The following is a 13,892-nucleotide window of genomic DNA, read 5'->3' on the forward strand; positions in this document are numbered from 1 at the left end:
GTTTATATCAGACAATCGTTTGAAAAGCTAATCGTAACGGTTGAAATAGAAGAAATTAGAGAAATTCTGTTTATTTATTTTATCCGCTTCGTTGGTACCCAATTTCCGGTGGGGATGATTAACAGTGTAACCATTGAAATACACAACAGGACATATATGTGTTACACTCAGAAACACGCCAATCCCCTACAAATGTGTTCGATTCCAATGAAACTGATAAATGTTAGTGAGGAATGCAATCATTTATTTTCCAGATGCTGAAGCCCTAATTAATACATGGAATCAGAAAATGGAACATTTTGTCAAAACTGACGTAGTCAATGATATATTAGATCTCCTTAAAGTCTGCCATTGTGTACTTTTGACCGGAGTATCTGGAATGGGGAAAACACTGACCGCACAAAATATAGCATTGCATCTATGGCATGAACAAAAATACAGTATAGTTCCATGCAGTAATCTTAACGATATCGAAATGCGGTATACGGACGCCTATAATCAGGTGTTTTTTATAGATGACATATGTGGTAGATTTACAACAAATAGACAGAAGATCGAGGATTGGATGAGACTTGATGAATTTTTCAAACCTATTCTTCGGAAGGGAATGACAAAAATACTGGCTACTTGTCGTACAGAAGTCTTCCTCGAAGAAATATTCCAAGCCACATTTGAGTTATTCAATAAATCTTCATACAATTTATCTGAAAAATATTCATTTAAAGATAAATTAGTCATTGCTGGAAAATATCTAAACCAAGATGAAGAAATGTTATCAGCTACTTTACAAAACGTTGACTTCACCCCATTAATGTGCTATATGTGTGCCAAACATGAACACTTTGATATCAATGACTTCTTAAACAGTCCATACGATACGTTCTGTAAGGAATGGAATAAGCTGAAATATTTAGACAAAGAGAAATACTGTGTTTTATTCCTATGTGTTTTATATAACGGGAAAATTGATGAATCTATAGTTGATATTTCTAAACAGTTAGACAAGGATGATCTACTGAAATTAGGAGACATTTTTGAATGCTGTAATTTAGGCCGTGACACATCCCGTTCAGCAATAAAAGACAAACTGAATGCCTGTATTGACACTTACTTCATAAAAGTAGACAAAGAGTACAAAATTATACATGATAAAATGTTTGACTTTCTGTGTTGTTATTTTGGAAAAGCATTAATTACACAGATTCTCAAATTCGCAGATGATAAACTTATATGTGAACGTGTACAACTAGAGTCAATACACAAACCAAATAGTGAATTTGCAATAATTATTTCGATAAATGATGAAAGCAAGTATGTAGAGCGGCTGAAGAAGGATGTTGAAAATGGAAAGATACACTGGTGTTTGAACAATGTGCAAATGAGATACAAAGAATATAGAGAAAAGTTGGTGGATCTTCTTAAAAATCTTGACTATGACTTGAAAAAGAGATTAATCAACACCAAGGACGTCACGGGGATTAATTCCTATATAACGTCCTGCTTGCGAGGATATGAAGAGCTTGTTAATTTTTTTGTGTCTGTAGGAGCTAATGTTGATGCCAGAAATGGATGGTTCACGCCCTTAACAGCTGCGTGTCGGGATGGGCATTTAAAGACAGTCGAAATTCTTCTAAATAAAGGATCACACATAAATAAAACTAATGTTGATGGTGAAACTCCAATGTATACTGCTTGTTTTGGTGGTCATTATGCTTTAGTTGAACTTTTGATAGATAGAAGTGCTGATATTAACAAAATAAATAATACTAATCATTCATCTTTGTATGTTTCGTGTTTGAGTGGTCATGATAACGTAGCAAGACTTTTGATTAACAGTGGAGTTAATGTTTTCGAATGTAGTGATTCACTTATAGGTGCCACCTGTGGAGGCAGTGTTAAACTAGTTGAAACACTTCTTACAAAAGGAGTCGATGTAAATGTTGTCGATATGCAAGGGAGAACTGCTTTATTAATTGCATGCGAGGAAGGCTATACTAATATAGTCAAATTGCTTATTGACAAAAAAGCAGATATTAATAAGGTCGACAAAATTGGCAGCACACCTCTGCATGCTGCTTGCTATGCTGGAATCAATGATATAGTGCAAATTTTGATAAACAATTTGGCAGATGTAAATATGCTGGATAAATATAGGGAAACACCTTTGCATAAATCATGTAGAAAAGGATATGTAAATGTAATACAAACGCTCTTGGCAAATGGAGCAGACAAAAACAAAGCCAATAGAGACGGTTATACCCCTGGAGACTTGGCAGAAACCGAAGGTAAACTTGCGGATATAAACATGTTGAAATTTCTAGAGACAGTACCCCTAGGAAAACTTAAAGGAATACGTATAAGTAAAAGCCACGACGGCAAATTTAAGAAACAATCCGTGGAAGCGGAACAATATAAATGGACACCGTTATATAAAGCATGTGACCGGGGTGACGTTGAAACTGTTAAAACACTTTTACTAAACAGGGCAAACGTTAACATGAAAACAAACAATGGTGAACTACCGTTGATTGCTGCTTGTCAACAAGGCCATGGTATATTAATACAGATGTTGCTTGACAAGGGAGCGGATATAAATCAATCATTGTTAACTGCTATTCAGAGGGACTATGAAAGAACAGTTAATATTCTTTTATGCAAGAGAGGGTGTTTTGGAGATGATGTGAACACCCTCATGACATTGGCATGCAAAGCGGGTTCGATAAAGACGATCAGAATTCTTTTAGAGAAAGGTGCTGACATCAATCATGTCGACAGCAATAAAAATATACCTATTTGCATCGCATGCACTAAGGGATTCTTTCATATAGTGGAGTTACTTATTAAAAGAGGTTCGAAGTTGAACTATCGTTGTAAAGACGGAAAAACACCTTTATATCAAGCATGCGAGCTTGGATTTCAAACAATAGCAGAAATGCTAATCGTAAATGGGGCAGATGTTAATGAAATATATGCGGATAGAAAAGCTTTGCAACACAATAACGATTTATACAAGCGTCTGACAGAGAAAGTTTTAGTATCTAACATACCAGATAAAGATGGAAGATATCCTCTTTTCTTATCAATAGATAGAGGGTTTTATCTGATATCAGAGTATTTAGTACAAAAGGATTACCATATAGCAATGTTAGAAGATGATAGAAAGACAGCTTTGATTTCAGTATTTCAGAGTGGAAAAAATGACTTATCATATTTGCTTGTATCAAAAGGTTATACAACTAATTTAACAAACTTTAATGCCACTATGTTATATTATGCATGTAAGTTAGGTCTATCTGAAAAGGTTCGGACTTTGCATGAAAATAAAGTTGACTTAAAAATGGTATATAAAGATGGATACACACCTTTTTTATTAGCAGACATTGCCGGAAATGATGATTTGTCGGCGTATATAAGCGAACAGTGCAATTATACGTTTATATCGGACAAAACTTTTAAAATAGTAAACAGAGGATATAACCGTGACAAGAGATATGAATATCTATTTCAAGCATGTATGAATGGACACACTGAAGCACTCATAAATGAAACAGTGCTTTCAAAACTGAATATCAATATTTTCTTTAAACCTAGAGAACACAATTACATTATTTGGTTTGAACAAACCCCATTGTGTTTAGCCATTAGAAGAGGACACAAAAAAGTAATAGAATTACTGTTAAAATATGGCGCTAATGTAAATCTAACCTTTAAAAAAAAGTGTGTTTTACGAAGGGATAATTTATCCCCCACTATTCAATATGGATATACTCCATTGTTTGCAGCCTTCCAAAGAAAATTTGATAAAATTACTAATATACTTTTAGATAGTGGGGCAGATTTAGAGGAAACTTTGTACGATGCTTGTCGGGAAGGCTACATTGACGCTGTCCAATTTCTAATTAAAAAAGGTGCTGATGTTAATTCATGTGTTCGGTATGGCCAGACAGCGCTGTATGCTGCATGTATCGGCGGATTCGATACAATAGTTAAGTTCCTTATAGAGCGAGGAGCGAACATTAATCAGTTGGGTGATTCAACGTGTTTGTATGCTGCATGCCTTGCTGGTAATCATAAGGTAGTCCAACTTTTAATAGATAGTGGGGCTTCTGTTGATGCAGTAACGAATAATCGATCTTGCCTTCATACAGCGTGTGAAGAAGGAAATAACAAGATTATCGAAATAATCATTGAGAATGGGGGTGATATAAATGCCTGTGATTTATATGGCATAACACCATTAATGGTATATGTATTAAAAAATAAAATGGATTTCCCTTCGGGAAAAAATTTTGGTTTGTCAGAATTCAGAAGAAGATTCCATCCAGTGACATCAGATTATCCTTATCAATGGGAGAGTTGTAAACTTTCACAACCTGAACTAAAATACAATGATCTTACCGACAGCCAATACAAAGTGATTCAGCAACTGATAAAACATGGAGCAAATATTCAATCTAAAGATGTATTTGGAAGAACACCATTGTCAGTAGCTAAAGAAACAAAAGATGAAAAATTAGTTGAACTGATTTTAGGTAAAGAAATCGATATTGATTTGAAAACAAATAGTGGAGAGACACTAACATCTGAAGCACTATTCGAAAACTATCAGGATTAAATACACTACAGTCGATTATCTTGAGTGTCAAATCTAAAATGTTCACGAATATAATAAGCTGAAATCATTGACCAAGGGGAATTTTGTATTGGTTCTCTGCTATAAATAGGGCATACACGAAGACGTTTTAGATGTTTTCAATCGATTAAAACAAAGAGGAAAAAAGAAACTTGAAGGAGCTTTTTAAAAATCTATTGATCGGCTCTTGAAGATGAAATGAATGCGTGTTTTTACACTGACTCTTTAGTACTTGATAAAAGTAATCCGAAAGTTATATATGATGGAACAAAATAAGAGACTTGTCTATCTTCTCTGTAACTTAAACACATAGATTCCTATATTTGGAATGATAAGTACCGATTATCAGGTTGTTTGCATATTGATATCGTAAAATATCAGCTGCGAGTCACAATATGAAGCTATTTGTCGAGTGAGCGCAGTGAACGAGATCAAAAATGATAATCGATTTATGTGGCAGCATTTGCAACTTTTGGGAGTGTTTTCTTTGTTTCAACAGCAAACCGGAAGACGATTTGATAAGTTTGGGTCAAACTTGTCAACGTCGGTTCAAATATTATGACATTGCTGATATGTCCGGATCAAAGTTATTAAGGCCGGGCCAACGTTTTTGACGTCACAATGCCGTGATATGCAATTTTATTAAGAGCTGAGTAATATAGTTATATAGACAGTGGGACGACCGATAAACTAATCTGTTAACATGTTCATTTACAGTCATTTTTTTGGAGCGCATATATGTATCGCATTACTGAATATAATAACTTCTTCAAGTGATGACCTTAAATACATTGAATTGCTTCGGTATGATATTAAAAATGGGGAAACAGTTCTCGTTTTTTTAACAATACGCAAGTGAAATTCGATGAAGTTATAATAGATATGGACAAGGTCTAGAACAGAGCTTTAAATTTTGAATAACAGCAATGCCATCAATAGTTTAACGCCTACATTATTAAATGGAGTAGTTAGAATCAAATTATAAGGAATGACTGTAATATTTTTTATATTCTTTGTATTCAAAATTACATAAAAAAATGTGGTGCACACTTTAAAAAACCCAGCTACGATGGTAATAGAGTGTGCACCACATTTTTGATGTTATGTCTTCATATACAGAAACAAATATTACACACTTTCCTTAAATTTATTTTTAAATGTTATTATGTTTTATTCATATTGTACATGTATTATAGTATAGCTTTAATGGACATTATATGGACTTTTTTCATATTGGCCCTGTAATATGCCCTTGGTTTTAAAAATGGCCTTTAGACAGTTGTAATTGCCCTCGGCGCTGCCTCGGGCCATTACAACCATCCTTGGCCATTGCTAATACCTCGGTCATGTTACAGGGCCAATATGAAAAGTCCATATATTTATACTTTAATTAACCAACTAAGGCAACTTCATTCAAGAACAGTCTTCGAGTCTCGGATCCAAATACAAAATGTACTGCTAATCTATAGTAATTTTTCGGATTCGAGCGTCACTGATGAGTCTTTTGTAGACGAAACGCGCGTCTGGCGTATATACTAAATTTAGTCCTGGTATCTATAATGAGTTTATCTATAACAGGACCAATACAAAAAAAGCCAGTTCATAAAATGTTTATTACTAATGTTTTTGATTCTTCGATTAAAGTCATAAGAAACCTCAAATAAAAAAAAAATAATGCATATGATTTTAATATCTCAATGGATAGTTTTCATTATAAAACTTATTTACATATACTTTTTTCTGAAGAAAATTCTTTAATTTATTCATATTTAGAAGAAGTTTACTTTATTTGAATAGCTTCCTTCCAGCAAGCAATTCCCCCGACATATTTTCCGTATGCAAGGTGACCTCAGTGTGACCCATCTCGTAAAAATCCGGTGACCACAATACGCATGGATGTCCTTAAAATAAACTATTATCTGAATTTACATGTTAAACACGTGCTCAATTTCCATGCTTTTTTGTTTATTTTTCGTCAATTGTTGACAAACAGGTGACAATCGTTGAACTTCGGCTTCAAAACACGAACTTTAATTACCTGCCATATTTTCACAACAACACTGACCGATTGAAAAAAAATTGACAATTATACGAAATTTGCAAGAAAAAAATTATAAATTCGAGCACAGAAGACTAAGTTTATGATGTTTGTATGCATTGGTTCAAGAATTGGAAGAACATTATTTTTCACCGGTCACTCGTTTCTTATGACTTTATACAAAGAGTAAGCATCTAACCGTGAAGAAGATACATTAATTTATATTACGATGCAGTCCGGTAACTCCACCCACCTAAGGGTTTGTGCATGTATATTTTTTTCTTTATTATATAAAAATTGCATAAAATCTTATTTCAATCTTTTCACCGAAAACTCAATGTTACGTATATAATCTTATTTCTGCAAAGATACATCTGAAATGATTAGAAAACCGATCAGACAAATGGGTCAACTGTGTTTTTTCACGGGAGTGCGAATGTCCGGTTAGTCCGCCCATGCTTAGTAAACGTGTATGGATGACCGATTGGTCATATATCAACAAACTAAAACGTTAGAAAATGAGGTTTTAGTAATGGACCACTAAGAAAGGAGAACGAAATATGAAAGAATCAAGTCAATATTACCAAGAAATTGGTGAATAAGAGGAATAAACCAAAATGTAAAAACATTTTCTTTTATTAAGATAAGAATATAAAGAAAAGTAAAAATCTGATTATAAAAAAAGAATGTCAAAAGAATGGTTAATAGTATTCTCATAACAAAATTGACATTATTCAGTATTCTTAAATGCAAATAAGACACCATGGTCTTTGACAATGGATTTAAAGTCTGTGCAGTAAATATAGTGATTTAAATATATAACTGAAAATTTTATTTCAGAGTCAATATATTTTATTTTTATTTTTTAGAATCGAAAAAATATCCAAAGAAAACCCAGAAAGCTTGTATCAAACTTTCATATTATATTCAGGTTCTAAAAGATCTTTTTGAATTTTGTTATTTTAGCTTTCCATAGTTTTAAAATTCATCTAGCAAACAATGTTAGAGAAAACTAGGCAGAACTTGAAAATTTTCATTCAACAACCTTTTTTGGATTAATGTGTTTTTGTATTGTATTTACCTTGTTTTGTTGGGAAATTACATTTTTAAAAGTCATATTGGGTTATTGTAATTAAAAAAAAATAATTTGATTTTTTTTTTTTTTTAACATTCATAAATTCTTTATTGCACTCTTTGCTGTTTTAACAAATTACTTAATGTACAGCATTCCATCAAGTATCCCTGTTACATACAATTATAACTGATATCCAGGGAGAATATACAGTAAAACTTATCTTATTTTATACATAGCCATTTAATACATTTCTATTTTCTATCATTACTTTATAAATATACATAATATCATATAAAATCTTATCGAAGTACTTAAAGATGTTACAGACCATGTGTCGTGAAATTTACGGAGAAAAATCCGTTATCGGTTCTTTTAATAGAATTTTGAACCATATGAAAATATGAATGAGATACAGCGTGGTTACTGTTTCTGTTAACTTTTGTTAATTCGTACCTTTGGATTTATACAATTCTTTGGAAGTGTTTGTTAATACTAAAAAATGGTAAGTAAAGTATTCTCTTTGTATGTTTCTTATAAGCTTTTGTCATGATTTTTGATTTTACAAATTTGACCCAAATTTTATTACCTGTGAACAGTCTGTGACCTGTCTGTGACCTTTATATTGTAAACATTAGAATTATCCTTATTATTCTTGTACATAATATGTTCATATAGTTTCACATAAAAAAAAAAGAAAAACATCATTAAACATATGAAAATGTACATAATCTTTGTTGTACAGATATAATAGAATACATGTTGAATATTTATTTTTTTTTACCTTTATCCCCCCTTTTGTTTCCAAATTATTTTTATACTTCACTTTCATGCATACATAACTTACATACCTACATACATGCATTCACACTTACATATATATTCATTCACACATATGCTCTAGTTACATACATACATGTCCACACACATATAACATGTATAAAGACCTTTACAAAAAGATGCATTCACATACATTGTACATGTATCTACATGTGTTTTCATACATTTTTTGTACATAGACACCTATACTTATATTATAGTATCATATTTTTTTACTAGTCCACTGGTGAAATATTGAAAACAAGTACACAATATTAACATTCTAGAACATACATTCTGTTTTTTTCCAAGAGTTAATTTTGTTTATTTCAAGATCTGCAACACTTTTTTAAACATTTTGTTTATTTCCATATTGGCCGTATAATATAATTCAACTGTACTCGAGATTTCATATTTAAAAATGTTCACTATATCTATTTTTTTTGCCTTATTATTGGATTTATAATTTGATTTATAGACTGAAAAAAACATTAAACTCAGCAAGTGATTGAGTCCAAAATAAGCATCATCATGAATCTTGTATCCTATTACTAGAGAGTGTAGGCTTATAACATGTTTGTCAATACCTATTTTGTTAAATATATCTCTCATTGATCTCCAGAAGTTTGTGTTATATGCGCATGTGATGAAAAAATGTTTGTAGTTGTCTTGTTCATTACAATATGAACAAAGGCTGTTTTCAGAAATTTTCCATTGAAATAATAGCTCTTTATTTGCTAAGATGAAATGCATTAATTTCCACCTGAACATCTTAATTTTATTATCTTTTAAGTATTCAAAAGTGAATTTTATCGTGTCTTTGAATTCACTATTTATATTTCCTGTATGTAATATCTTTTCCCATTTCAAAAAACCAATGGGTGTTTCTGTTTTTATTCTACTTTGCACTATCTTATAAATATCTTTATTATTAATGCCGAGTATATCCTCATGGTCTCTTAATCTGATTTTTTCTCTGTTAATATTTACTTTAGTTTTGAATGATCTCTCAGTTTTAAGCTTCTCCTCCCAGTTATTTAGTATGGCTTTTTTAAGTTTTGAAAATTCAGCAATCCAATTACCTTTGTTTTTTAGTTTTAAATTGATTACTTTTTCTGATATTTGTCCTCTATTGTCAATTATGTCATTTATAAATAGAATATCACTTTCAATCCATTTATCAAAAAACAGACATTGTCCTTTAAATTTTATCAAGTTATTGCCCCATATTATTTGCTTTCTGATCTCTAAAAAGTTCCATGTTTTATTATTTTTAGCTTCATTCAGATTTACCTGAATCCATGATTTTATCAGTTCTTGATAGAATAAAGGTGTATTGTTCCATATTTTTTTGTCAATTAATTTTATATTTCTTATATTTATCTTGAAAATTAGCAAATTTTTGCCAAACTTATTCAGGTATAGTTTAGGCAACACAGACCAGTTAGCATTTTCTGATTGTATTATTTTTTTAATCCATTTTATATGTATTGACATTATATAAGACTCCAGATCAATCATTTTTAATCCCCCTTCAGCATAATTTTTTGTTAATATTGACCTCTTTATTTTATCTTTTCTGCCATTCCAAACAAACCTATAAATTATATTGTTGATGATTTGCAACTTATCTTTAGTAATAATACCATTAGTAGCAAAATAAGTTAAATTTGGTAGCAGAAGAGCTTTTACAATTAAAATTTTTCCAAGCAATGTTAAATTTCTTTTTGACCATCTGTCTACAAGTTTTGTAATTTTATCCAAGATTTTTTCTATGTTCAATGTTTGACATTCCTTATTATCATATCCAAAATAAATACCTAGACTTTTGACTGGTTTATTTGTCCAGTTTATATTTTCATATTTATCTTTACTGCTTTTTAATCTCCCTAACCATATTCCTTCTGTTTTATTCCTATTAAGTTTCAGCCCTGATAGACTTCCAAATGTCTCTATTATACTGAGAGCTAGACTTATATCTTTACGAGACTGAAGAAATAGTGTTGTGTCGTCTGCTAATTGACAGATTTTTAAATTACAAGATTGTCCGTCTAATTTTATTGTTATTCCCTTAAGTTCTTTATTTTTTCTTAATCTTATGGCCATTAATTCAACAGTTATAACAAACAGTAACGCAGAAATCGGACACCCTTGTCGAATACCGCGGTATATTTTAAATGGACCTGAGACCCACCAATTATTCAAAATACACCCTTTAATATCATTATACATAGTTTCAACCCATCTGATAAATCCACTTTTAAATCCAAACTTTTTGAGAGTTTCTGTCATAAAGATCCATTCTAAGGAATCAAAAGCCTTACTGAAATCTAGAAATAGTACTGCTCCTTCTATGTTAAATTTCTCTGAATAATCAATTATGTCTTGAATTTGCCTTATATTAAAACCAATATATCTATTCTTTACATATCCAGTTTGGTCTAGACTTATAATAGATGGTAAAACTTTTTTTAGTCTTTGTGCTAACACATAAGCCAGTAGTTTTGTATCTATGTTAAGTAATGTAATTGGACGGTAATTATTTAATGAAAGCGGGTCATCTTTTTTATATATTAAGGAAATCGCACCTTTTTTTTGTGAATTGGTAAGTTCTTTTTTCTCATAATTATTATTGAATACTTTAACCATAATATTTTTTAAATTATTCCAAAATTGCCTATAAAATTCCACCGTCAGACCATCCAGGCCAGGGGATTTATTTAACTTCATTTTAAAGATTGCTTCTGTACATTCTTTCTCAGTTACTTCCCCTTCACATTGATTGCTTTCTGATTCATCTAGCTGTTTTGATATTTCTGTTTCTGTTATATACTTCTTAACCTCATTATCACAGGGATTAGTTGATTCATAAAGTTTTTTATAGTATTTTACTTCTAACTCTAAAATTTTATTTTGATTTTTAGTAGCCAAACCATTTTCATCATATAATTCAGTAACAACTTTTTTTGTTTGACGACTCTTTTCTAGCCCCAAAAAATATGCACTATTTTTTTCACCTTCTTCAAACCATTTTACCCTTGACCTTATTTTTTGACCTTTAATCTTATCTTTATACAGAGTGTCTAACTTATTTTCAACATTCTGTATTTCTTTTTGTAATGTTTTATTTATATCAGTACTATCATTTATTTTATTATTAAGGTTATTCAACTTTGTTTCTAGAACATTTATCTCATCTTTTCTTACTTTAGCTTTTCTTTTACAATAGTCTAAACTTGCATCCCTTACTTCTATTTTCAAATTATCCCAAAGAATCCCCAAATCATCACAGTTGGTTAATTCTTTTTCATATTTAGATATTAGCTTTTTAATAACATAAACATATTCTTCATTGTTCATTATGCTAGCATTTAACTTCCAATACCCCCTTCCTTTATTTCCTCTTTCTGTATTTATTTTGAGTGACACTGCATTATGGTCAGTTATTTTTTGGACAATAGGTCGAATATCACAATTTTTGCAGTTTTTTTGTACTTCTTTAGAAACAAAAAAATAATCAATTCTGGTAGCTTCTGTTCTATCTTTCCTACACCAAGTAAATTGTCTAGTATTTTTATTTTTATTTCTCCAAATATCAATTAGTTTACATGATTTTATAAGCCCTTTTAAACTTGTTACAGGTTTATCAAATTTTTTGGAAGATTTAGTTTTATTTTTTGTATCTAGCAGTGACCAAATGTCATTAAAATCACCTCCTAGAATGACTTGCCCGAGTCCGTATTTATTAATAAACACTTTTATTGTTTTAAAGAAACTATTTCTTTCTCTTAATCTGTTCGGAGCATAGATATTAACTAATGTGTAAATATTTTCATCAATTTCAATATTAATCATAATGACTCTCCCTTCTAAGTCTTTATGTTCATCTATGTATTTGAATCTGGTTTTATCTTTTATCCATATCGCTACCCCACGTGAATTGCTTGTCCCATCGCTTCTAAAAAGATTTTCACCAAATTCCTTTTCTAATGTGAACTTCATTTTATTTGTAAAATGGGTTTCCTGTATGAATAGAATATCATTTTTTTGTTGATTCGACCAGCTTACAATTTTACTTATTTTTTCAGGTTGTTGCAGGCCATTGGCATTGACCGTGCTTATATGTAGATTATTCTTCATTTTGGATTAAAAAAAAAATTTGATTGAGCGTTTTATCTGGTAAGTACCATTTTCTAATCATAGTTTTCAAAATATTTTCCATATATAATATACAGCTGTTGCTATACATTTGTATATCATTTTTATACTTTGCTTTTTCATAGGGCTTTTTATTCATTTTTTGGCAGAAACCTTTTACCATATATGTAGCGTTTTTATAACTTTTAAATGTATGTTTACAGAAAGGTTTTAAATGGCTTTTTCTTTTCATATACAGGTATATTTCCTGAGTATTTACAAAATACGCTTCACTGATTCTTACGGATTTAAATTTTATCGATGTACCTTTAAACAATTGTCTAGCTTTTACTACCGGCGATTTTTTGTTACGGTTTATCCTACATTTATTTAAATTTGCTTGCCTCTTTACATATGTTCTAGATTTTAACCTACTGTTATTAATAACTCTTCTATTGAGTCTAATGTTACTTGCATGGTTAGAAGCTTGGCTGACAAAAAGAGAACAACAAGTCACACTGGAAGGAGAAAGATCAAGTACTGCTAAAGTAACATCTGGCGTACCACAGGGAACAGTTTTAGGACCATTGCTGTTTCTCCTATACATAAACGACATCGGGAATGACATAACATCAAAAATTCGCCTGTTTGCAGATGATAGCCTACTCTACCTAGCAATCTCGTCAAAGGATGACTGCAAACATCTACAAGAAGATCTCGACAAAATGGTAAAATGGACAAAAATTTGGCAAATGATATTCAATCCTTCAAAATGCTATGTCCTTACAATAACCAAAAAAAGGAAAACCATCAACTTCAACTACAACATCAATGGTCATATCCTGGAATCAGTTGCATCAAACCCATACCTAGGAGCTGAACTCACCAACACCATGTCATGGGACAAACAAGTTAACAAAGTTGTCACCAAAGGAAATAAAGCACTAGGCTTCATTCGAAGAAATGTTGGATCATGTCCAGAGGAAGTTAAAAAACAAGCCTATCTTGCCCTTGTCCGACCGCACCTTGAATACGCTTGCAGCGCATGGGACCCTCACCTACAAAAACATATTTATCAGATTGAGATGGTCCAACGCCGTGCAGCACGCTTTATCAAAAGCAATTACTCAAGAGAGCCTGGAACAGTAACAACTCTTCTAGAAGAATTAAATTTAACACCACTAGAAATAAGA

At 31.3% G+C, this 13,892-nt stretch overlaps 1 protein-coding gene across 1 annotated transcript; it reads left to right on the forward strand.

The window, feature by feature from the left end:
• The first annotated feature begins 475 nt into the window (after positions 1-475).
• Positions 476-4,615, forward strand: LOC134689825 (serine/threonine-protein phosphatase 6 regulatory ankyrin repeat subunit A-like). The gene has a single exon (XM_063549791.1). The coding sequence runs from the start codon at positions 476-478 to the stop codon at positions 4,613-4,615; it is 4,140 nt and encodes a 1,379-aa protein (XP_063405861.1).
• The last annotated feature ends 9,277 nt before the right edge of the window (positions 4,616-13,892 follow it).

This window comes from Mytilus trossulus, chromosome 11 (genome assembly GCF_036588685.1).
Source record: "Mytilus trossulus isolate FHL-02 chromosome 11, PNRI_Mtr1.1.1.hap1, whole genome shotgun sequence".
Lineage (NCBI taxonomy): Eukaryota > Metazoa > Mollusca > Bivalvia > Mytilida > Mytilidae > Mytilus > Mytilus trossulus.